This window comes from Diaporthe batatas, assembly GCF_019321695.1.
Source record: "Diaporthe batatas strain CRI 302-4 chromosome Unknown Contig00005, whole genome shotgun sequence".
Lineage (NCBI taxonomy): Eukaryota > Fungi > Ascomycota > Sordariomycetes > Diaporthales > Diaporthaceae > Diaporthe > Diaporthe batatas.
The window spans coordinates 841,823-867,284 of record NW_025408552.1 but is presented as its reverse complement, the minus strand read 5'-3'; the positions used below and the strand labels follow the sequence as shown (position 1 = coordinate 867,284).

Below are 25,462 nucleotides of genomic sequence, written 5' to 3'. Positions count from 1 at the left end.
CTGCCACCCGAGCCAGACGAGACAGTGCCGGTAGCCAATGTCCATTCTAGCCGTGCCATCTACCGACTTTTCGTCTATGTACTTAAGTAGTCTAGGGAGCATGAACGTTCTCAACCAGTCCATGTCGTAAGCGTGCCGCCGGCCCCAAACTTTCGTGGCGGGCTGGCCTTGCGGTGAGAGAGGCGGCCCTGCCGCGACATGCACATCATTTCAGCCCGATGTAGCCCAGATGCCTGTCAAGATTGGGTTGAGCCAGCAAGGACTTCACAACTGTGAGATTGGAGATTCGCGCAGGTAGCAATGGAGGGTACACGGATACTTTGTTTACGTCGTCGCTAAGCCAATTAGAGCTCTACATTCAACATTACCTGGGTACTATAGTAGGTGGTTGATTGGAGTTGAGTTAAGGGCTCTAATTAGCTAGAACTCCCGGGGCTATTAGGCGTGCACTTGTACGGACATACTCTCCGTTTCTTTAGGTGTGAATCTTCTCTTTCTTAAGAATATATTGTTAATTACAGTACAGAGAGAATACAACACCCGTGGACATCTATGGGCACGTAGCCTCAGCCTCATGCCGCACAAGAGCTTTGCAAATGACTCGAACTAGATTGACGCCCGTGCAGTTGATAGCTTTCAGATGACAAGCGCACTAGATTATAAATACACCCTCACATTCTACAGCAATATAAACTACTATGCGTCATCCTTTTCTATTGAAGCATGTGATCAGAACTTTTGAGACCTTGACATTGTATTGAGCCCTAAATAACAACTCAACAGCCGTCGCATCGAACAAGGCCTCCCAGCCACTCCTAGATGATGAGAGCCACGGTGAGATGCCAGGCAACGAACGGTTGTTATCTACAGCAAAAGGTAGACTGATGAAGCTACTAACTTGCTACTCACTCTCTGTCTCGCTGGCCTGGACAGTCCGCCGCCTTCTCTTGTGCGCAGCTGGTTTTGTCCAAATGTCGTCTTCTTCATCGGAATCAGACAGCAGCGGTCCTCTGGTCTCCCGCTTGCTCCTCTTCGGCCCACCCATCTGACTCATACTCGGCAAGTCCTCGCTACCCTGGCTTTGCGATGTTGGCAAAACCTCACACGAAGCATCCTTCCTCCCCCTTGGCCCTGACATCTGCGATGGGAGACGCGGTGGCGTGGAGGTCGGCGATGTCGATCCGCCTCGCACACTTGAAATCGGATCATCGTCGCCAACGATAAAGTCCAGCAGGTCAGCACCGTCGTCTGAGTCATCCATTTCGTGTAATTGGCTGGTCCTGGTGCAGTCGTCTCCGTAATCCTCGACAAGATCAGTACTTGCTGAGGGCTTGCCCGCTCGAGCCTTTGGTTTGGACCTCGATGCTAGTCTCTTAGGCAGCGGTTGACATCTGTCGTTTTCATCGTCTTCCTCGGCGAAGGGATCGCTGTCAAAATCATCTCCTGCGTCACAATCAACTAGTGTGGCACTCTTGGATTGCTGGCGCGGTGCACCATTGACTTTGGAGTCATACTTCCTCCGCTTTGGACCCGTCGGCTTCCTTGAATCCATAGGAGGCAAGGCCCTCTTCTGCGACGTTGGTTCGGGTGCTGCAGGGCCCCCCGCCTCGCCATCGGTATCATCTGCGAAGTCAGGAATAGGGAGCTCGATGTAACGTGACTGATCGGTTTCTCCATAAGGCTGGTGGTACAAGTCCACAGGCGACTGCGAATTGGCTAGTCTTCTGAATAGGCTCACACACCGTCTCGTATGTCTTCCGTGCTGAAGCCTGATATTGGGCCCAAGTTTGCGCTGTGCTCTAGGATGTGCGGTCAGATCAGGTCCCGCGATATCCTCTTGCGATGCATGTTTGGATGGCATGTTACGGTAAGTATCGTCTAACTCATCCGTTTGGACAGGATCTAGAAGTACTGCCTCGAGGGAAGGCACTTCTGCCAGCGTGTCAAGCTCGCTAGGCTTCCATGGCCGAGGTTTCGTTTTAGACGCGTTGCTTCCAAAGTTGGAAGCTTTCACAAACCCCGTGATGACTCCATCCGGCATATTGAACTTTTTCTGTGTGGCCTTTTTCCTTGGTGCGGAGGCCCGTTTTGGCTCCGGCAGTGTCTGGTTCTGGGTGTTTTCAATCGGAATTTCAACCATGCGCATGTCGACTTGTGGCTTGATGTCCCGTGGGATGATCCTCGAAGAGAGATCGTCTCGAAAGTTGAACCGAGTGCCTTCGCAGATGAATTTCTGCATCTTTTCATAGTTGTCCTTTGCTTTTCTGAATTGTTCCTCCTCTCTACCTTTCATCAGAAGCAGCGTAATGTTTCCGGCACGTTTCCTGCCAGTCCGCCCCATACGTTGCAGCATACGGATTGGTGACGCCGAAGCATCGTAGCAAACAATCAGGTCGACCTGGCCGATGTCCAGGCCCTCCTCCCCAATCGAGGTGGCGACGAGGACGTTGAATTCTCCAGTCCTGAACTTTTCGATCGTTTCTATCTGTTGCTTTTGTTTCATTCCCTCGCTTCGCTTCGAATCTGCTTGACCGACGAATATGGTGGCTTTGATCATGGGCTTGTGCTTGTTCAAAGTGCGAACGATTTCTTCAGCGCTGTCTCTGTATTCACTGAAAACAATCGCCCTGGTGTTCGACTCTCGGCCTGCATCCATGAAGTGATTCAGAAGATTTTGGCACAGGTATGACAGTTTTGGGTGGCCAACAAAACCATCCAACCTCTGCCACTTGTCGATTGTATCCATCATCTCCTGGAAATTGGCGTCCTCGAGGATCTGCCGTTTGTATTTGGAACCTTTTGCCCCCTTCTCTTCAGTCTCTGACCTGAAGTCCATCATTTTGTGGTAGAATGGCGCGATTCCATGGAAGTTCAGCAACTTGATGGCATGTGCCAGACTCTGCATAATTGTAAAGATGGCTATCATCATGAATTTAGTGCCTGGGTTTGCGTGCTTTCCTGCTCCGAGGCTCCACTGCCTGGCCGATTCTCGTAGTCCCATCACTGTCATCGACATCGGATCTCGCGCTACCCACTTGTTGGCCTGAGCGAGTTTGTTGCACAGCGGCCTCAGTGCTTTAGAGAAGAGATCTTGCACTTGGAGCATTTCATCCGACGGCTCTAGGATGACCTGGTCCACTTCGCGAGAATGGACATACTGACGAATATCGATCGACTCTTCCATCCGAATCTCAACAGTCGAAATTCCCAGGCTGTCAATGACTGCCTGCACGCCTTCGACTGTTGAGCCTGGTGTGGCTGTCAAAGCGAGGATCCTGAAACTGGGGTTGAATCGTCGAATGAATTCCACAACCTTAACGTAGGCGTAGTCACCAGTTGCGCGGTGTGCCTCGTCAATGACCAGGAGCACCACTGCTTTTGGATCAGCATATCCCTTGGACAGATCGTTCTGAAGGGTTTGTGGTGTCATGAAGAATAGCCTCCTCTTCTCCCACTCGCCCTCACGTAGAGCTGGCGAGATCTCGCCGGTCAAGAGCGTTGCTTGTGATCGGGGAATTCCGGCCACGTTCATGCAAGCTTCCACCTGTTGAGAAGCGAGGGGCTTGGTTGGCGCCACGAAAATGATCTTGGAATTCTTTGTCCAGCGAAAGTAGTTGAGCATGATGGTGGCCGCGATGAAAGTTTTGCCCAGGCCTGTGGGAAGAGCCACGAGGGTATTGTTGAATAAGCCATTTTTGACAATGCTGAATTGGTAATCCCGAGTCGGACCCAGGTTAGTGGGATAGACCCAGGTCTTGAGGGCCTCATGATCCAGAGCATGGTGAGTCGGGGCTTCTGGAGGCATGTCGACCCGGTAGACTCTTCTCGACGGGACCTGAGACTGCGGAGCCTCAGTTTCTCTGACCGCATCTCCCCAGAGGTTGGTCTGGCGGTAAGTCTGGGACGCGTTGGCTTTCTGACCCTGTGTCGGCCTGGTTGAGCGGAAAGAAGAGTGATACGGCCCAGCTGTTCTAGACTGTACGGGCGAGCTGTCGATCGCGTCGGATGGGAATTCGTCTAGCCCGTCCAGATCGATGACTGCATTCGAGTTGCTGCGTGGTGTCCTAGAAGGGGCCTTGTTCGCACTATTCCTGCCACCCGTGCCCGAATGGCTCCCAGATGCATTCTCGGAAGCCTGAGTGAGGACATTGACCAGGTCCTCGTCGGCGATGTCGTCGTCAAAGTCATCGAAGTCGTCGGAGTCCATCATGGCTCGTACTCCCGCCGCCGGCGAAAGTCATCCAAGAAACGGATCAGTGGTTGAGTGGACAGTCAGCTTAAGTATTTATCCCAGCCTGCTCGATTTCAGATACAGACAGTGACTGCTGCGATAGTGGTTCCGTAAATGTCGCTCACCGCGACTTGAACCCATTGCGAACACCGGAACAAGTCGATTAAACTATATGCTGCAGGTCCAGATACGCGACGCGAACCCCTGCTGGCTGGGTTACCAATAATCGGAGCCACGGCAAGCACGACTCTCACACCAAGTCACGGCCACTACCTAGGCGGTAGCTAGTGTACATTTTGTACCTGGCTCACAGCAGGGTAGCTTCCAGCTGGGACTGGCTGGTTCCGAAAGGCGCTGACAACCCCGCTAGAACTGGAGAAAGTATCAGAGCACTCCGTACCGTACCTTACATCGGTGCCGCTTGCAAGGCACCGGGCGTCACTGCTGACTCATCGCGCCTCCCTGCTCAAGAGCCCAGCTGGGGCAGCCTGATCGTCAGAGGCAGGTGTGGGAGTGGGTCCATCACCGTCACTTGTAGCCTGCCGAAAACGATCAGTTTTCCTCCTTCCTCCTTCATCCCAACCAGCCTCAGCTCTATTTTGACTTAAACCAACCCCTCTGCTGCTCACTTCACCGACATTAGGGGAAGCTTCCTATTTGCCAGACTCAAGTGATTGAGCTCATTGTCTCTCGTTCAATCTCCATTCATTAGGGCCCCTCCCACAGCTTTCTGCACCCTGCCCCTCTGCTGGGTTCCTTAAAGGCCCAGGGACCACGACGGTCCTCGCCTCCAGCCGTCTTTCTTTGACCAACCTCACGCAGCCCTCTCCTTTCGGTTTCGGGCACCATCACTGCCCACAGCACTCCCCGACCAACACGAACCTGACGAGGTACCTCGCGCGACCGACCCCTTACATTTCTTGCGCTTCGCACGACCAAATTTGCCCATCACCGCCGTCATCATGTCACCACCAACAGGCCCTCGAGGCGGAAACGCCAGCTCTACCCGACAGACCCGGTCGTCGACTGCCCCAAATCGCACGTCCCGAGGTGGAATTGCGCGCCGCGGTCGAGGGTCTGGTCCACGAGGTGATCGCGATGGAGACGTCGACATGGATTCCGGCAGCAAGCCCAGTAAGTCTGGCGGCGGAATTAGCAAGTCCTCGAGCTCGTCGACGCGTCGCGGCAACAACAGGTCGTCCGGAGCGCCCAAATCAAATACGAGACTGCAGCAGAACCTTGCCAAACACCTCGACGCGGATCCAACAAGCCTCAAGAAGGCACCCAACGCAGCCAAGCTGGCAGCGAACAACACAACACTTATCGTGGTGGGCTTGAAGTCGAGCAAGGCTGTCGCCAACCCCGATGGAGGAATGAAGAGTCTCTTGCAGTTCCTGGAGAGAAAGGCAACACAATTGAAGGGAGCTGGCCGTCCAGTCACGATTAAGAAGGTATGTCAAGGTATCCCAACTGGGGTACGGGGACAAGAAGCGTCGCCTAGGATCCATCCTCGTCATTCTGCCTTGACCGTCGCAGAACGAGCAGACAATCGCATCCGCCTATCGCCGCTCCTGCTTCTCCCGTGATCCCTAGCCATCACCAAGGTTTCATACCTTGCTAACATCCAGTAGTCGCTTGCCAAGGGTGACTCGGTCTACATACTGGCCAGCAATCAAGACGCCGAGGAAATCACAAAGGTCAACAATTTCACGTTCGCTGGAGCTCCATTGACCATCACTAAGAGTGAGGAGGGTTGGCCACGGACGGATCAAACAGATGCCGCGACACTGTCGAGCAAGGCGCAACAGGACAAGATGATCTTGACCACTGTCTTGGAGCGCCGATATGATGTGAACATGAAACTCCTCAACCTGTCAGCTCTCGGTCAAGACCCGGTCCTCACCGATATGGGACTGTTCCAGGCAAAGGATACCGCCGAAAAGACATTCAAGGTGCTCATGGTCATCTGCCAGGACCTCTTCAAGACTCCGGAAGCGAAGCGCCAAGCGATCGAAAGCGTGTCTCTCGCCAGCAACAGCCTCGACTACGTTGGCCCAGTCTTTGATCTTGCCGAAACCTTTCCTGATCTCCTGCACCTCGACCTCAGCAGCAACAACTTCACATCCATGAAACAACTGAACCGGTGGCGCGGTCGCTTCAAGCGTCTTCAGACCTTGGTCCTGGAAAACAACCCCATCATCCAGGTCGAGCCGAATTACACCAAGGAGGTGATGGAGTGGTTCCCAAAGCTGCAGAACTTGAACAACAATGTGGTCAGGACCGCTGAGCAAGTCGCCGCGCAGGAAGAAAAGGCCAAAGCGAGTCTTATTCCGCAACGAGGCACCGACTTTCGCGACGTTGCCGGGCTCGGTGAGAATTTCATTCGGGAATTTTTCCCACTGTACGACACAAACCGCGACGCCCTCCTATCGACGTACTATGACGAGCACAGCACTTTCACGTTGTCTGTAGACACAGGGGGACCACGTGACACCAATGTTCCTGTTCTGCCTTGGGCGCCCTACCTCACTTTTTCCCGCAACCATCAACGGATCACGACAGAGACGGGTCGATTCCAACGCTACATGAAAGGTCTTCACATCCAAGAGATCTGGAAGAAGCTACCAGCGACGAATCACCCCGATCTAGCAACGAACCTGGAGAAGTACATCATCGACTGTCATCCCATGAAAGGTCTGCATGATCCCGTCAATCACAAGGCCGAAGGCGAAGATGGAATGATCATCACCATGCACGGGGAATTCGAGGAGCTCGAGGCGGCGAGTGGGAAGACGGGCAAACGCAGCTTCTCGCGCACTTTTGTGATTGGTCCTGGACTGCCTGGCCGCAACCCGATCCGTGTAAACAGCGACATGCTGTCGATAACACCCTGGAACGCTGTTCCGTTAGTCAACGTGGCTGCACAGGGTCCGTCTCCCGAGGAACAACAGCAGCTGATGGTGGTTGAGCTGTCAAAACGCACAAACATGGTTCCTGAGTTCTCGAAGATGTGTCTCGAGACGGCCGAGTGGAACTTTGACCAAGCGCTGCTTGTCTTTGAGGAGAAGAGGGTAAGTACAATCACCTTGGATCCACAATACTTTCCAAGGCAGCGACTAACATATCGGTAGTCGGTTCTCCCAGCAAACGCCTTTATCTCTTGAGCCGCTCTCGTAGATGGTGGATGCTCTCAGTTTCCTCAGGCAAACCCTTTACCCGCACGGGCGATGGGTGTTCACACAAGACTCCAATCGATAACCACCAAGGTCCCACTTCGAGCATAGCAGGATTTGCAGAGGCACTGTGGATATTGGGATGGGAGGGGATGAGCTAAGAGCAGTTTGATGTTAGGCCTCGGAAGAAACGGCATGAATGTTGGCTGTACGGAGTAGCATCAGCGAAGGCTGGAAGGCGTTACTGGCTTAATTTTTGAGCACCGCTCCAAGCGCTGCGTTGAATTGAAAGGGACTAAGCAGCATTGATCAGGTGACCCTGGAGGGCTACGAAAGAAGATCGGTATCATGGAGACATGTGGTCGATAGATTGACGAGAGATGGACCCAGACCCAGGTCTCCGCAGCAGCGGTGGTTTCACGAGACAAAATAATGGAACACTAAATGAGGCAAGCCTCCAAACCACACAATTGTTTTCTCCAGTTCGCAAGTGAAATGAAGGTGTATGCAAGTTGATGACGAGTGAGGCAATTGACCCAATAGCGTCGGCGAGCGTGTGGGCGCCGCAATATCACAAGCCGCGCGCGTTGCACCGTGGGGGTCTCACGAGCGCACAACAGGCACATGGCCCATTCTCGTGCAGCGGCGGCAGCGGGGATTTGAGAGAGAGAGAGAGACAGACAGAGACAAGGTCTGTCACAGTATGCCGTGTTCGCAGCACGGGCAGGCTTCATGGGCGCTTAACGCCCTCCCGCCTGGCTGGCTGGCTGGCTGGCTGGCTTGATTGACTGGACGGTGGAAGACAAGATCTCGGGACGCGGCCGCTGACATGCATGCGTTCATCTTGCAGGAACGGGGGGCGGGACTATCGCGCGGGCCGGGCCCACGCAGACAGCACGTTGGTGGTTTCTTTTGCTCTATCGGAACTTGTTTCTTACTCTGAGACTGTGTTTTGTTCTACCGCATAGTTGGACTAGCCCACCAGCCCGGCGGAGGGTTTTAGAAGGATGGTGCCGGGGCAAGGCGGTTGGCGGGCGATCACTCGCTGGGCAATTCTGCATGAGGCCATGTGGCCCGCCCAGCCGCCCGGCCGAATAGCTCGGAGCATTACGATGGTGGGAGAAAGGGACTGGATTGGTGGTGCCTACGACGTACTCACTCGACCCCAATTGCCCCCATGCCCCCCCCCCCATGCGAATGCTGCTTGCCACCCTGCCACCTATTGCACACAGCCCACCTCGCTGCTGCGATGCCACCCCCAGGGCCCGGATTGGGCAGGAGTGTGAGCTGATCGCTGCAACTGGTTCCTCGAATAGCACGCCTGCTGCAAGTCCCGGGCAGCAGAAAACTGTCCTGCCAGCCTCTGTGTGTGGTTGCGCATGAGGGGGTGGGTCCGGGGTTCGTTCTTCGACAAAAAGCTGGGCGCTTCAGCAGAGTGTCATTCAATGCTGCCCAGTCAGCCCAGTTGCCAGTCCAGTCCGCCCCAGAAAATGCCCACGTGCGGGACGAGTCGTGCGAGCTTGTCGTGCCCGGGCCTGCATGCTGGGGTACCAAAGGCAGAGAGAGAGAGAGAGAGAGAGAGAGAGAGAGAGCTTGGTAGCTTGATCTGGGCATGGGCGGGGCCTGGGCGGTTCACTCGGATGGATTGAAATAGATGGCATGGAAGGGCGAGGGAAGAGGCGGCGGGCAGCAGGCTGGACTAGGTGTGGCTGCAGCTGATGATCTGCTGTGTGCAAGCCTAGGTCCAAACTATCAGGCTGGGCGAAGAAGCTCAGCGCTTGACGAGTCTGACTCTGTCGCTGAGGGGCTGGCAGCCACGTTGGCGTCGACAGACTGAAAGCTCTACCTGGGTAGTAAAGTTGCGCATGAGATCCCCAAGGCTTTTCGGCTTTTCGGTAGTCATGGAGCCACGCCCAAGGGCCCTTTCGGTATATTGTGTACAATACCAAGATTGATGGTCGCTGGAGGACCCCTCGTCCTTAGCATTGGCCCTTTGAGCCGCCGAGACGACGGCATATCACCACAAGGTAACAAATAGAGGTCCCAAGCATCTGGTAATCCAAAGCGAGCCACAATGTCCGAGGTTCCTGCAGGGGCCTTGAGCACTCAATATATTTGAGGCTCTGTCAGGACCAAACGCAGCGGGGGACACCGCCAGTCCGGATCTCGGCTGGCCTCTGTCCTCCAGTCGCTGTGACGGGCCCTGGGCGGGCATGTCGTCCTGAATGGCTTCGTCATTTGCATGCAAACGTCAGAGCGTGTGCCGAATGTCAGTAGTGGAAGGCCTCGTGGTGGGTGCAACGGTCCCTGCGGTCCAAGATGCCCTAATGGAGTCGTCTTGGCTCGCTCTCTCTGAGGGACGTTACTGGCCGGGGTCAGGATGTCTGCACGGGCCGGATCGTTGCTCGCAGTGCTAGACTGTCAAGACTGGACTCCCAGACTCCGTACCTGATTTTACTGGATCCTGCCCCCATATTGCTTGCGTTAGCCCAGGGGCGTTTCGAAACACTAGTGCCCAACCAGGACCCATCAGGTTTCCCAATCGAGTAGGCCGCGTGCATCGAAGACAAGCCCGTCAAGCCCGTCCAGCCCGTCCAACCCGTCAGGCCCGTCCTATGCAAAGAGGGCTGAGAGGTTGGGCCGTGGTGAGGAGCATCGGGAGACGCTTCCATGCTTGCTCCCATGTGCTCCGCCGTCCCCCCCCCGTCAGCCCGTCCGACAGAGTCAGGGCCGACGAGTCCGTCAACACATGCATCAAGTGCACCAAGCCCAGTCCCGAGGGTGATTTGCCCGCGGCTCCGGGGGCAGCATGATGATGCGTCGTGGGCTCACTCTGCGGCACAATGGGGCCACGGCAACACACAGTACGGCAGCGATCCTGGCCCAGAATTCTGCCACGGCCATCATCTCGCCTCTGCATCAGCGTCGGCAACCCGTCCGCATCCTTCGCGGCTGTCGACAAAAGGCCCAGAGCCGTGCCCGCTGGCTGTGCCGTGCCCGCCTGTTTCCAACATGTCTGGCGGCTTCTGTCCGCGCGGGGATCTGGAACATGGCGCAGAACTTTCTCATCTTAAGCCGGCCCAGCTCGAGAGGGGGAGGATGTACGTGTTCCTCCTTGCCCCTCTTTGATTTTAATGTGCCTGCAACGTGGCGGCGCAGGCAGGCTTATTATTAGGTTGCGCAGTAAGAAAGGATGGCAGTTTGCAGTCAGTGAGCCGGATGGGAATCATGGGATGGGACGAGCCATCCATCTCGTGGTCTCGTGATGTGCCTCGAGAGGCCGCCACCGCGAGGGCCACGAACCCATTGGCGTCGTCTGTGCAGCGGCGTGTAGATACTGTGTATACACTTGTTGTTGTGCTGCTTCGTGCTTGGGTCTGGCAGCGGATTGTTTCCATCTCATTCATCCAAGGTCTCTCCAACCCCCCGCCCCCTTTTGCCCTTGTGCTGCAGCAGGGGCCAGGAATCAAAAATATCTGATTTACCCAGGGGTGGCTTCACTTGTGTGCTGCAAGGGGGTGCGAGGCACACAGGCACAATACGGCTGCTGCAGTTGGGTGCAGCCGGTAAAGTACCGGGCGGATACCTCGTTTCATTAAGACTCGCCATGGTGTCAGAGGTACCTGGCCGGTCCACGCTGGTCTGACGGGCCCGTCTGCAGCTTTGATTGGCAGTGGACTCGACCCCAGCAGGGAGGACGCAGGATGCAAGACTGGGGTCTCCCTGCCCCACGCTGTGGATCCGCCCGGTCGCCTTTCCGCTTTGGTCCACACTGCTACCGTAAACTCCCTCCTCTGCGAGCATCGATACCTCTCTGGGCTCCTGCACTCCGCCGCCGCCCTCTTCTTCCTGCCCACCGTTCGCTGCTCTCGCCGCCTCAGGTCGTCTTGTCTTTGCGGCCATGGTCGTCGTGACACTATCGCACACAGTCTCGTCCTCTCCTGTCCTTCTGTGCCTCTCCCTCCATGAAATTGAGCCCGAAGTCTTCGTGACCACAACACGCAAATACTGACTCGACTCTCCTACGTCGCCTGCACATTTGACACTACCCCCTCGGGAAAACCACACTATTTGCCGCCTAGACATTGTCATTTCTGCTGCATGAACAGGCGTCTCCACTGTCGTGATCGGCAACCTGCGAGCCCCATCATCCGGCTGAGCCAGAGCCTGTGCCTGAATCTGTGCCTGTATCTGCTCCGTACGTGTGCCTCCTCCTCCTCCTCCTCGTCGCTCTTCTGTCCTCGCCCGCCCCCTCCCCGCGCCGTACCGATTTGTGCCTTGCCACGGTACCCGTCGTACTCGAATTCGAATATCCTGACATCCAATCCAGTCTAGCTATTGTCCAAGGGGCCATCCTGCCTCCTGCCTCCTGCCGTCCAGCAACAAACCACAACGGTGCATCAGAGGTCAGCAAAAGTGGAGCAGCAACCGGCCGACTCCTTTGCCCATTATCCCAGAAAGGCAGAAGCCCCCGATCCTATCCTTGCCCTGCAACACCCTCTCCCGTGTCCAGACCGTCCGTCGTGCTTGTCCTCCCTTCTCCCACTCTCCTTGACCTACCGGCAAACTCTCGCACACACGCTCTCTGCCTCTTCATCGCTCTCCTCCGGCCCTGGCGACAATCCAAATCTCCATTCTACCAGCACATCTTATCCTTTCCGAACTGGGGACTGGTCCTCAATTCCGTGTATCCTTCCACCGACCGCTTCACGCCCAGCCCTGATCTTGTCAATCTTCACTTCTCGACTGACTCTCGCTACGATTCGGGGGCCACAGCCGGCCATTTCTGATCGACCAACCATCGCATCACTTGACCAAGGCCTCCACAGGCTTCCTTCCATTGACCTGACCTGCAGTCTGCGGTCTGCGCCTGTCCACCGGCTGTGCATGGCTGTGCAATTCTTCGCCACCTGCCTGGATTGATCCCCCCCCTTTTCGCGACACTTTGCTGTCCCACGCCGACTTCGTCGTACCGAATCGATCGATCCCGCGAACTCCTCGTCGACCATTCGACTCAATTCGATCGACCCTACCGCTCGCTCAAGTCGTCATGCGATTGCGTTGATTACTTGATCCGCTTTGAGGCTTTCCTTTGGTGTAGACGTCGCCCAATCCTACGTCTTGAAGCAAGATCCTCTCGATTGCGGTCTACCAGATTTCACCATGTCGTCGTCCCAGCCCATGGGGCAGCCTAAGCCAAAGGTTGCACTTAACAACATATGCTCTGCCGTATATAATAACACACTGTATACTTACTCAGCAGATGCTTTCCAATCCTTGAGCCTGGAGAAAGGGTCCCAGTGGAAGACCTTGAAGCAGGGAGAAGGCGTCTCCGGAGCTGCCTGTGTCAGTTCGAAATCGGCATTTTACGTCGTGGGCGGGACTGGAGGCTCGGCGGACTACCCAGGCCTTCAAAGATATACTTACGAGACCGGCACCTGGGACTCGATCGCTCCTGTAGTCCCTGTCACTCAGAACAGAACTGACCATGGCGCCGTCTATCTCGAGGGCTCCGATTCCATCGTTGTCTACGCAGGCAGTCAGCTCGGCGACACGAACCCCTCGACCCAGACTTTCAGCATCAGCGCCAGCGAGCCTTACTCTGTGCTTGCTTACCAGAACGAAGGCGCCCCCCCGACGTCCAAGCCTATTTTGCTTGGATGGTCAGACCAACAGGCCGCCATGGTTGGTGGCAGCGCTACAAACACGCAGGTCATGCTCTTCACAGTCGGTGCTGGATGGTCCAACTCGGGAGCCACTCTGGCATCGCCACTGAAAACAGGCACTGAGCAGTGGCAGGCCGTTCTGGTTGACGGCGACGATGGTTCCAAGAACCTTATTACTTTTGACATGTCAGTGTCACCTAATGTCGCCAATCGCACTGTTTTGATCGATGAGCACGGAGCCCCGGTTACGAAGGCCTCGGCTATCACAACACGATCGGATGAACGCAGGCGGTCGGGTCAGGACGGAATCAGACGGCAGACATCCGCACTGACGCAAGAGAACTGGCCAACTTATAATTCCACGTATGCATCAACCGCGGTCCGCAGCAATTTTGCCGCAGCGGAGTCAGATGATGGGCAGGTTGTGCTTTCGGGTGGCAATGAAGACGACGTCCTGTGTATCTTCAACGCCAAGACCAACAGCTGGGTAAACGCCACGGCGCTTTTGGAAGACGACACTCAGAAGGTCCTGTCCGTGTCTTCCTCGTCCTCGTCTTCAAGCTCTGCCACTGCTACTTCCACAACAGCCAGCGGCACCCTGTTCGCCACGCTGACTCCTACGGCAACCCCGGAGACCTCCGCGGTAGCTGGGACCACCCCGACCCATTCGTCTACGACTTCGAGCTCGTCATCCGGACTGGGCACCAACGGTATCCTCGGTGTTGTTCTAGGTTCAATTGGTGGTGCTCTGGTTCTACTTATTCTGCTCTACTGCCAGATTCGAAAGCGGAAGAGAACGCAAGACTTTATCCAAGCCGGCCACGCCAGACGATCCAGTGGTGCTTCAGAGAGGCCGGAGAAGGAGGGCATGGCTGTTGTTACGGAGAGCTACCCTCGCTCTCCTACAAACCCGACGTTCATGCGCTCGCATCAGCCAAAGGCCTCGACAGCCTCGTTCTCTTCAATGGCAATCTTGATGGGCAAGGGACCTAAGAGTTCAATGGAAGGAGGACCCAGGCCTGGTTCCAGCAACAAACAGATGAAGACGATGGGCGGTACGGGTCAGACGGCGCCTATGCGTCCCGCCCCGGCCCTTGCGCCAGATCTGAGAGACGAAAAGGGCGTGTCCTTCGCTGCCGACACAGCTGAGCCCCGTCCAGGTCTGCGGGTACCAGCCGATCAACAGGATGGGCTACGACGAAGCTCCGGTTGGAACCGCTACTGGTCTGGTGACAGTGCTGCTCTCAATATCCTGGGCTACGGAACCGGACAACAGACGAATCGGAACACAGTAGCCTCGGAAACCTCGGAATACTCTAACACCGGCCCTGGCATCGACCCCCGTTACCGCATGACAAAGGACAGCGCAACGGTTCCGCCACTAAACGTGGACGATGGAAGGCCTCGTTTCAACCGGGTCAACTCTGGATCACCGACCGTTAGCAACTATCCCGCCGCCGTCAAGCAGCATATGAGTGCCGAATACAGCGACCGGGACAGCCGGGACTCGTTCTCGGGCTATTCAAGTGGCATACCTGCAAGTGTACAGGACGGTTGGGACCCCACCGCGGCCTCCAAACCATGGTCCGGTGGTCGTGCCACCAGCAGCATGTACAGCAATGCCTTTCCTATGCCTCCTACTCCCAGCGAACATCGGCCACCGATGCCACGACACGTTCCCAGTGGCATAAGCCAGCAACCGCAACTGGACAGGGCAGACACTTCGGACATGAGCTGGCTGAACATTGGCCAGCAGCAGCAGCAACAACAACAACAACAACAACAACGCAACTAATTCCCGTTGCACGCTCTCCAACAACTGCGACACTGACGGTTTATTAATCACTCATACCCCACCCACTTTGAATAAACCCTTCGAGTTACCTGCGGTTTCGCGTATTCCTCATCAGGCGGAAGCATACTATAGAGCTTTCTGTCATTATAGAAAGGGGATGGTGGCAGCGGTGAAACTGATGGCGACAAAGAGTGTGCGATGCCAGCCGAGCCACACGGTGTCGCTGCTACTCGCCAATGCCCATGGCTAAAAATCCAAGACGACTTGCGCCCTGGTCGGTTTCAAGGCCGCCTTCAGCCACAGCATCAGTCTCACCGCAGACACGTCGGCATCCCCGAATCTCGTTCATCACCGCATCACCGCATCATCGGATCAGCGTCAAGCGTGTTTGTACTATCACAACTTTCAATTCGCATTGCACATATTTAGAACGGCTCGATCTTTTTTACGTCATGTCTCTGTTGTTGGCCCAGGTTAGGCCAGTCGAACTATACATACACTCGCTCATGCTCTATGATATCCACGCAACCACGTCCTCAGCATACAAATGATCGGACTGGCGGCACAGCTACATCATCTCGGAAGCGTTGTTGCACTTTTCCTTTTCTTATCCGTTTCCTGAAAGTTGAAATATTCTCGGTGGTCAGATAATATGCATGAGCACGCCTCGAGCTAGACATCTCGCGACGTCAGAGGGGGTATCGCCGTCGTGGGCGCGAGGCGGTTGAGGGGGAAACAAGGGGACGATTTGGGGTGCAAAACTCGGGTGCATGTGGATCTACCTGACTATCTGTGTATCCTGGCGTATGATACCGACAAAAGCTAGAGTAGTCCGTGAACGTGAATACATTCAAAAATCATACCACAATCCTACTTGCGTCCGGTCCGAGTATGTATGTTCTCGGGCTCTTTGAACACTGTGCTCAACCCAGCGAACGCATTGGGAACATTTATTAGTTTGGCCGGCTCCTCGACGACACTGCTTTTGCGCTCTAAATCTCCTGCTCTGAGGTTCAATAACCCCAAGGGCGCTTCTATGTTGTCTCACCTTGTGGGCGGACTGGTTGTATTCCATGTTTGCACCACAGCCAGAGCTTACCGATGGCTCCAATTCGAGAACATGGCACAACGATACCCGCCCACCGTTGAGACCCCCCAGAGCCAATCCCATCTTCAGCGGATTGATTCTCTCTATGGACTCGCAAGAACACTGCTACTGGCATCTCCAAACTGCGACGGGAAGGAGGGGGTGGGGGGCAACAGGACTGGCTGGGCTGGGGAACTGGATGCCCTCGTAGGCTGTGCGAGGCGTGTGTGCTTCACTCGGCAACCCAAACATCACTACATCCTCGAAATTATCTAGGGCGTTACTTTGCTGTGCTGCTTGCTGGCACCACCCATATTCTCGAGAAGTTTCGGGTATAACAAACGTCGTGCGCGTCTTTGGCTCGAGAAGACGAGTCTGATCATGAGGTGTCACACCCGCCGTGACTATCAAAGCCGTCGCTATCTTGAATGCCTACTTGCCACTTCCCAGGAGCAACTTCAAACTAGATAAGAGTCTGGGCCATGCGTTGTTGAGGCCTGTGAGTAGCCGCGATTAGTTGAGTTGGGATTTTGGTCCAGGATGGGACAAGACTGAGCCTAAGTGTAGGTTCCAAAGCACAGCCACAAGAAACAAGTCTAGAGGATTTAGAGAACTATGTGAGATTGGTTATATCTATCTAGGTGCCTAGTTAAAGGAACGCCCGCCTCAAGTAAGGCACTGACTGGACAGATGAAGTCCAGCCAGACCATAGATGAGGCCAGACGTGCGAAAAGCCACATCTGACCCCATGGGGTAGAGACGGCTTGGACCATCGAACAAGCGCAGCTTCGACCACTGGTGTCACAGCTTACCTATATCCGCAGAGATGTTAGCTTGATCAAGTTCTCAAAGGCAGCGTTGCGGCACAGATGAGCCCCCGAGTTGAGCTCAGCCAAGAGAACAAAGAGCAGACAACCAATAATTTTTTATCAGAAACCCAGATTTTAAAGCACTACCGTCCCCACCCCTCCGCCACACCACGCCGCCCCGGATCCCCGCACAGCATATGACGATGCGGGCGTTCCAACTCAACAGGAAGGGTAGGGTTCGCGGGACGACATGCTGCGGAGGCAAGCCGAGGGGCTGCCCAGCTTTCGCCAAACAACCCGGGGACAGTCTCAGACGGCTCTTCCTAATTAAGATGTAGAGGGTTCTCAAATACCATTAAGAATGGATTTGAAACTCATCATAAAAACAAGTTGGTTGGTGGTGAGGAGATGTGTGAAGGGGAAGAGTTCGGGTGACCACAACGCGCGGTGGAGGAGGAGAGCGAAGAGGTCGAGCTTACCTGGGCTGGCTGCTCCCGCCTGGACAAGAGGGCGCCGATGGAGGAGGGGCAGGGGGAGAGGGAGAGACAGACGGTCGGTTGGCGACGGTCCATGATCTCAACACATCACACCGCGTTCCAGCGTCAAAATCTAGCAGAGCCTCAAGTCTAGGCGGGCAAAGGCAAAGGAGGGGCGTGTACCCATCGATCGCACGACAGCGCGCGCGATGCGCGACGTTGGATCGCGCATCAACTAGGTGGCAGATTGAAACATGGCTGTGCCTGCATCAGACCAGACACGAGGATGCTGCGCAGCATGGTTGCTTGGGGTGGAGGAGGTTTGGACTGGTTGGGAGTGGGAGGGAAAACATTGGAGAAAAGCTTTCAAAAGGACGGCGGGTGATCACGTGTGGGCTCGGTGTGGCAGCCATTGGGCAATTGGTCGGTTTTGAGCCTCAAAAAGCGGGTCTAGAAACAGCGCGATGCGCAGCCAGCCAGCCAGCTAGGTCCCTAGGCACCCCCTGCCCTGGCTTGCTCAGCTTGCGGCAGCACTGCCCGTCCGCCCTTCTGCAAGTCCCACCCACCCCAGACAGTGAGCAAAGCACTGCCTCTCTCAACTCCGTCACGCTGCATTCGTTGGCGTTGGCGTCATGTACGTCTGTCTCTACAGAACCAAGGCCCATTGCAAGAATGAACAGGCGCAGCACTGCATCTGCATCACAGAAAAGGGGAAATACATGATCATCATGATGTGTGACGTGGAATAGTCTTGTCTGGTTTGTGACGAGGTTCTATCGAATGCGACCACGCGCTTGGTTCTCAACCCGCTCCCATCAATTACCCAAGAACCTGGTATGTATAGCAAATCCGGCCTCGTAAGATGTGGATCTGCGGCATTCTTTTTTTTTTTTTGTCTTTTTGTTTTGTTTGTTGTTGGTTTGTTTTCCCTCCGATCCCATCCCAAAAATTGTTTCGAAGCTTCCGACGTCGACAGATGAAGACTAAATAAGGCAGGAGACGCTAGAGCAAATAGAACCACAAAACCCGTTCCCCAGATGAAGTGTATGTTTACAAGAATTGCACAAGCCAACCCATTCGTGAAGGCGCAGCTGCCAATCTGGTGTCGCCATCAGTCGCTGTCATAGCTTCTGAACGCTCGTTGTCGTTAAAATCGTAAAACACGGTTGCCGCTTGCCCAATGGCTGCCAGTATGAGCTGTGATGTTCCGGTACAATTTTAGTGTTGAGAGTATCCGCCATATTGGTTGGCCGACCAATCGACGTCCCAGAATTCCTGCGAGTTTGGCTGCGAGTAGCCGGCCGCCACAGAAGGCATCTCGTTGTTGAACAGTGGGGGTTCATTGTAGGTCATGGGCTTAGCCTCAGTGGTGGGTGGGAACAGGAGGAAGTCTGCCCCGCCGTTCATGCCCACGGGCATGTCATCGAAGCTCTCGTCAACATCTGCCAGAGAGTGAGGAGTGTACAGCATCGCGTTGCCCTGCCCGATGGGGGAAATGTGAGGCGCAAGTTGCGTCTTGCAGAGCTCCGCCTCTGAGAAAGCGGCGAACTGCATGGCAAGCTCCTTGTTAAATGTCGGAGCCGGCACTTGGGCCTGATTGGCGCTATAGATATCATCCCACTGGTAGTCCGTCGTGGCCGGGTCCTGGAAGGTGATGGATGAGCTATCCAAGCCAGGGTCTGTGATGGGAGTTGGGTTGTCGACCGGCGAATAGTCAGAGTAGTCCATCGTGTCCATCGTGTCCATGTCCAAATGGATCTCCTGCGGCAACGTGTTGAAGTTAAAGGGTTCCGCGTCTGGGACGTAAGAAGGGAAGTCAATGCTGTTGGGCTGGTGGTATTGCAGTCTCTCCTCGGGAGGCGTTGCCATTCCAACACTGGGGTTGCTGATGGGCGTGGGCAGCCCCTGGATCTGGGGCGTCCTGTGGGTGACGCTGCCAGCCTTGCTTGCTGTCTTCTTGCCGCCGCCGTTTGTCTTGGTCCTCACGTACTGCCAGCCATGGGCTTTCTCCATGTGCTGCTTGCAGTTGGACTCCCGCTTGGACTTGTAGGGACAAGGAGGGAACAAGCACTTGTACATCGGTGGGTCAATCGAGTGTTTGTCGTTACAGTGACGATCCATCTCCTTCTCTGTGGGCCAGCCATAGTCGTGGTACTTGCAGGTCTCAATTGGGCACTTCCAAGGGCGAGAGTGAGTCTTCTCGTGCTTGGTCAAGTCACAAGGTCGCTTGAATTCCCTGGTGCAGCCCGGCTCGCGACACTTCTTGGGCGCGAGCTCCTCTGGGCTGGCATTCTTCTTCCGCCTGGCCATGGAGCGCATGATCTCATCCTCATCGGCGGCCTCCTCAGAAGCAGACCGCTTGACCTTGACAGGCCCATCGTTGTCGTCGTCCATCTCGACAGGCTCACCAGTGGCCAGTGAGATGGCCTTGCCGTCCTTGTTTACACGTACAAGCTGTACTGGTCGGCCGTTGACGTGGATGCCACCATGCAGTTTGATCTCATCGGAGCTGGCGGTCCGGTTAGCAACAATCTGCCCAAGGGTCATGGGAAGGTGAGCGTACGCATTGACGTCCATGCTGTCTCCGGAGGGTTTCTTATCCTTGGCGTCAGCGATTTGTTTGGCGTAGATTTGAAGTTGTTCCACAAGGTCGATGAAGTATCCGCTTCCGTAAGGAGGGTCACGAGGCCGAGTTTGTTCTCTGTCGGTGAGGTACTCGACGGTCGCTTGGATGCAGTGGACCGTGGTAAGGCAGAAGTCAAGCCACAGATCGGCGGATTTGTTGCTCTCCTTTGAAAACAGGGCCCGATAAGTATCTCCACGAATACCAAGATCTCTTTGGATCTCACTTACAGGTGCTATGAGAAGAAGTGTCTTCTCGAGGTCTCGAAGACAAAGAATTTCCTTCTCCTTGATCCTCCTGGGACAATCAATGACAAGTGGGTGGAAGGTCTTGAGTTCGGGCTTTGCAAGTAGCGGTTTCAGAACATGCTCGCAGATTTTGTTTGTGGCCCGGTTGCTCAGGCCAGGAAGGGTGGTGGTCGCAGCCGCGGACCGGGTGATGGTGGATGGCTTGACGGATGAGGCCTTGCCCTTCTTGCCAGAGTCGGCGGTAGCTTTGTCTTTGGATGTCGCGACAGAGGTGCCGAGACCGCTGTCTGAATCGTGATGTCTCGCGGGGCGGCGAAGGGTCGACCGCGGGCGCAGCACACGACGCTCCTTATCAGGCTCGTCCAACATGGCGACCGAGTGCTTGCGGAGGCCGTCTGGGAAGGGGAAGGACTTGTCGACAAGGGTCTTGGACTCGTCCTTGGAGGCCGACAAGGTCTGGTCGATGGAGTCGAGGGTGATACGCATGCGTCGCTTGTGAGCATCGATCACGTCGTCCAGGCTGGTCTGTGATCGACGGGGCAGAGACGGGGGTCTGAAGGCGGAAACGTCTGAGCCAGGAGATGTAGGAGAGTGGAAGGTGAGGCCTTTCCGGAGGGGCATGTTGGTCTTAAGGGACAGGGCCCCGTCCGGGTGAGTCGCCGGAGTCCTACGAGGGTTGGACATGTTGAGCCGGCTGGGTGTGGGGTTGGCTAAGGACTTAATGGTTCTGGCGTCTGGCAATGGACGGAACACTGTGTCGACTGTGGCAGGCCGGCCAGGGTCAGCGAGTGTCTTGCATGTAAGGCTGAGCGCGGGATATGGTTCGGTGGGGGGTGAGTCACACGGGTGCGTCGATAGTACGAGCGGAGGTAGGTGGGTGCAGCTGTGTGGCCCCGATCTCGTCTCGTCTGTGACGACACACGGTTGAGGCCAAAGATCGGCCGACTCAGTGGGCTTGGGACGTGGGGACGAGGACAACGGGGGGGACTGGATGGATGCCCACGCAAGGACAGCGAGGACCGAGGACAGAGGACAGAGGAAGAATGGAGTCCTTACGCTGGTGTGGACACGGCTGCGGCTGGTGAGGCCAAGCTGACGGCCTCTTGTGTCAGATGTGAATCGAGGTCTGGAGTCCGGACGTCTCTCTCGAGGTGAGATGCCGCGAGCTAACCCAGGCCACTTCGGAAGGGCAAGGAAGGGCAAGGTGGCGGGGAAAGAGGCCAGATAAAGGACAGACTGAGGCCGTCCGGAAACGAGGAGAAGGGCGCAGAGATGGACAGCCAGAAGGACGACGCGGCGGGTGGCCAACGAGGCTCTAGTGTGAGACGGCGGGAGTTGGCGGGAGTTGTCTGGGGTTCGGCCGTAAGGGGGGTCTATGTGGTCTCTCTCCCGCTCTCCTCTCTCCTCGGGCAGGTTGGATAATGGGTAATCAGGGCTTTCGGTTTCACGGTGGCCTCAGGACACGTCGTCGAGGTCAGCAGCAGGAGGACGAAAGAAGGTTTTTAGAGGGTTGGCAAATCACAAGGGCAGGCGACGTGATGAAATGAGGTTGAAGAGGAGGAAAGAAGCGCGGGTGGAGCGGGCGGGCAGGACGGGGTTGGACGTTGGAGAGCTGCTGGGACGACGCGGACCGTACGGACCACGAGTTTAGGCAACAGCGACTTGACCCGGCTCAATGGGGCCTAGCTCCCTGGTCGGTGGGCCTGCGATGGGATGAGTCCTGGAATGCCTTAGACTCCGCCTCGCAGGGATCCGGAGCTGGGGGCCAGCCACCCTGCCCAATCACGAGCGGCAGCCGCGGCTTGCAGTGCCCCCGTCAGGATCTAGCGCGCTGCGACAGAGAGACTGTTGGTCCGCTCCCCGACTCTTCGGTCAGCACAGCACGGCTCGCACCTGGTCACACTGAGCTCATCATGTCAGCGAGTTTGAGGCTCTGCTGTGGAGACACTGACACGTTGTCTCTTGTCTCTGTCCCGCGGCCGTCCCTTTTCCTGCTCTTGCTCTGTTCTTGCTCTGCTTTTGCTCTGCTTTTGCCTCCCCCCCCCCAACCCATTGTCTTTGCGCACTCTCGCATTCCAACCCTCCATCTCGAGTCATTTTGTTTTGCACACGGTTGACCTTGCCTAGGTACCATTGCATTAGACCACAACCAAAAACCTTGAGCACCCATCCAGCCATCACGATCCTGATCAGCCATGCAGGTCCATAGTGTACATTTACTGTGTAGGGCGGCTACGTGTTGAAAAATACAACCCTTTTTATTATTTCCATTTCTCGATGATCTTGTCTTGTTGCACACCCCCCCTCCCGGGATCCAGGGTCGCTCACAATTCACTCATTTGCGATGGCAGGATGGCATCATTTCGGGTGGCAGTGGTAGCCACTCGACTGATTTGCATGCAACACGCCAGAGCTGACTGCAGGATACATGCACGAGGTACCTTCCTCATTGATGAGCAACCCGGCGTGCGGGAGCGCGAAAAGGCCCGTGCGCAATCAAACGGGACCCTTGCTCTCAGCCGTCCCGTGGGTCACCTATCAACGATCTTGTCTGGGGCAGCATTGGGGATTGTTGTGCCAGGGTGCCGGAGTGCTGGGGTATTGGAGGGTCCACTTTAGGTTGGTCCTTTTGTACATTTCCACAGTTCCACATTTCCACATTTCATCTACTTCGCGAATCCGACTGCAGGCCTGCCCTCACTTCCAGGACTTCTTGTCAGTCGCCAGTCGGTCTGGGCCAAGCCTGCGATCTTCCAGACACTCCTGACAGTCCTGACAGTCTCCCTCCCTGGCTTGGCTCTCAGCTGCAGAGTCTCGTAGGACCTGACTGGACGGGGACTGCGGTTGCGTTAATTGATCAGTGTGATCAATGTGACACGGGCAAGGCCGGCCGACAGCCACGGCCCCCTATTGCTGAGTGCTCAGCCAGACCACTTCTGTGGCCTGCCCTGCCCCAGGGTAGGTCTACCGCCAGTGCTGCTCTGGTCATGCTCGCCCAATGGCAGCGGCCAGCACAACTGCCGCTGCGTGTTGGTCAAACTCTTCGCACCTAGCCCACTGCACTCCTGCGGCTCAGCACGCCCACCAAGACCCAGAAGGACAAAGGGCAGGCGGGCAGGCGGGCAGGCAGGGCAGGTCGCAAGTCAATTTGTCCGGAATACGGAGTTGGAGCCACCTGCCAACCCTCCGATACAACCCTGCAGAACCCAGAAGCCCGCCCGCAGGATCCTCCTGGGCCTCACTCACCGTGCTTGGTCATGGCTGTCATGAGTTGAGGTGTTTGTTGTATGAGGCGCATGACATGCACTCGTATCAAGTCGCTCGTTCTTGCTTGTCCCAGCCGGTTGCTTGTTTTGCAGTCCGGACGGGGCGTCATGATCAATGTTTTCTGACTGGGCCTTGCATGCTCCACCGGTAGGGCTGCTTCACACACCCACCAGTTTGGGAAGCCGGAGAAGGGGTGAGTGAGCATTTTGTTTAGGGAGCAAGCTTACCCGACTCGCACCAGGGCCTCGTCATCTGCATTCCAACCAGCTCGCCAAGGCCCGCAGGAGGCCAACTTCTCCGCAATCTCCCACTGCACGCACCAGAGCAACTCGGGCCATCCATCCATCCATCATCCATCTATCCCGTCCATCCCATCCTAATCCAGTGCAGACAGACCACCACGCAGCCGTTCGTTGCTTATCAGCCCTACGAGGTATCTTGCAACCTGTCGTGGACTAGACCACGCCCACCCCACCCTAAAACTGGATACACCCCCCGGCCTGGCCACTCACGTGCGAGAGAATCGGGCAGCCTATGAAGACGACGAGTCTCGCGTTACGTGTATTCCACGGGCCAAGATGTCGACGTTGCCCATCTGAAGTCGCCTGGCCACAGGCTGCGACATTTTTGCGGCGGGCGGGCACGGCTGCACGTATTCAACTCGTCATGGCTTGCATCACTAGCAGACCCGACGCGGCAGCCTTGGCCCGCCGGCCGGGTCGCCGAGGTGCGTGTCGTTGATCAGGTACCAGTATTTCGAGTCGATCCGACTGGCCCTCCGTCTCAGGTGGGCGCCCCTTTAGGTTCCAGTATCGGTTCCCCAGGTTGCTGCAGTGTGACTGCAAAAAAGTGCAGTCTCAGGTGGACCAAACAACCAACCGCCATCTGGCTCGGGTGGCTTGTCAGACCTGCTTGGCCAGGCAGCCCAATTAAGGATGAGGAGATCGCATCATGTGCTGTAGGGCTACACGCCGCGGGGTTTCGAGTTCTGTGGTAATCTTCGTATGCATGTTTTGCTCTACATGACTGACTCGAGAAGAAATTTCCTAACGTTTGTCAAGGCTTGTCACGATTTCATGGTATTGGGTTCAGTATGATACTGTTTTTCTTTTGTCATTACCTATGGCTAAGCTTTTCGCAGCCCAAAAAGAGAATTCCGATACCCTCACCTTTTGGTGGAAAGGGGAAAGAAGAAGAATAAAAAATAAAAATAGAGAAGTGAAAACTTTCGTGCTGCGTCACTCGAGATGCGAATCTAAGTAGTCAGCCTATGCGCCCAAAGACTCACCTATGGCATCTTCCTATGCTCGCGTGTTTTCAAGAACACGTTGGACAACGGCGCGATAGTGGATCACGGCGTCTATCTCCTCGGTCTGAATTGACTTGCTCTACGGCCGAGGTCGTCCGGTGAAACAGACCGAGCGTCAAATGGACCGGCGGAGACAGCTGAGACCAAAGAGTCCATAGAGTCGTTAGTATTACCGCGGTGCCTTGTGGTGAGCGATCGGCCGCGCTGCATCATGACCGGAGGTGCGATGGTCGGGTTCCTAAGATGGGCCGGAGGAGAGGTCCACGTTGGAACGAACAAGTCACCGCGCCGCGTGCTGACGGACACGGGGGCGCTCTCGCCCCTCTGAGGTCCCTGAGGGCGACGGTCACGAGCGCTGGCCCTCTCTGCCTGGAGGCGAGAGCTGCGGGCGTTGGACCTCTCGAGCCGATGATCCGGTTGATGTGACATCGAGCGTGACGGCTGCTGGGGGCGGGATGGTGCTGGCGGGTCTCGGACAATGAAAGTGCTGTTGTCGTTGAAAGCGTAGCTTGGGAGCTCGGCCACCCCGCGGTTGGCGGACACGTCCACATACGAGTCCCTTTTGCCGCGGTCCTGGCTACTCACAGGCGGCTGTGCCAGAAACATGTCACGACCCGAGTCGACACACTGATAACAGAAGTTTCTCGGGAAATGGTGTAGAAACTCGCGGCAAGGCTTCGACTTGCTCCAAAAACAGAAAAAGCTGCTCTTCTTGTTCTGACACATCACACCTCTGGTGTGAATGTGCCCACAACCCCCGTACCACGATTTTTCGGTA

At 55.9% G+C, this 25,462-nt stretch overlaps 4 protein-coding genes across 4 annotated transcripts; 2 read left to right on the top strand and 2 right to left on the bottom strand.

The window, feature by feature from the left end:
- Positions 1 to 901: 901 nt before the first annotated feature.
- KVR01_005709 (uncharacterized protein) lies at positions 902 to 4,361 on the bottom strand (the record flags this gene model as incomplete). The annotated part of the gene is made up of 1 exon (XM_044788640.1): positions 902 to 4,361. Exon 1 carries the CDS (start codon positions 4,208 to 4,210, stop codon positions 902 to 904), a length of 3,309 nt encoding a protein of 1,102 aa, XP_044646154.1. The 5' UTR covers positions 4,211 to 4,361.
- Positions 4,362 to 4,614: 253 nt separating this feature from the next.
- On the top strand, positions 4,615 to 8,128 carry KVR01_005563 (uncharacterized protein). The gene is made up of 2 exons (XM_044789093.1): positions 4,615 to 5,682; positions 5,863 to 8,128. Exons 1-2 carry the CDS (start codon positions 5,194 to 5,196, stop codon positions 7,360 to 7,362), a joined length of 1,989 nt encoding a protein of 662 aa, XP_044646008.1. The 5' UTR covers positions 4,615 to 5,193; the 3' UTR covers positions 7,363 to 8,128.
- A 3,093-nt stretch (positions 8,129 to 11,221) lies between these two features.
- KVR01_005285 (uncharacterized protein) lies at positions 11,222 to 15,733 on the top strand. Its single transcript, XM_044794348.1, has one exon. The coding sequence runs from the start codon at positions 12,568 to 12,570 to the stop codon at positions 14,863 to 14,865; it is 2,298 nt and encodes a 765-aa protein (XP_044645730.1). The 5' UTR covers positions 11,222 to 12,567; the 3' UTR covers positions 14,866 to 15,733.
- Positions 15,734 to 16,556: 823 nt separating this feature from the next.
- On the bottom strand, positions 16,557 to 21,759 carry KVR01_005242 (uncharacterized protein). The gene is made up of 5 exons (XM_044784541.1): positions 21,165 to 21,759; positions 20,091 to 20,869; positions 19,801 to 20,027; positions 17,241 to 19,746; positions 16,557 to 16,764 (listed from the first exon to the last, which is right to left on the bottom strand). The coding sequence occupies exons 2-4, from the start codon at positions 20,790 to 20,792 to the stop codon at positions 18,456 to 18,458; spliced, it is 2,220 nt and encodes a 739-aa protein (XP_044645687.1). The 5' UTR covers positions 20,793 to 20,869; positions 21,165 to 21,759; the 3' UTR covers positions 16,557 to 16,764; positions 17,241 to 18,455.
- Positions 21,760 to 25,462: the final 3,703 nt, after the last annotated feature.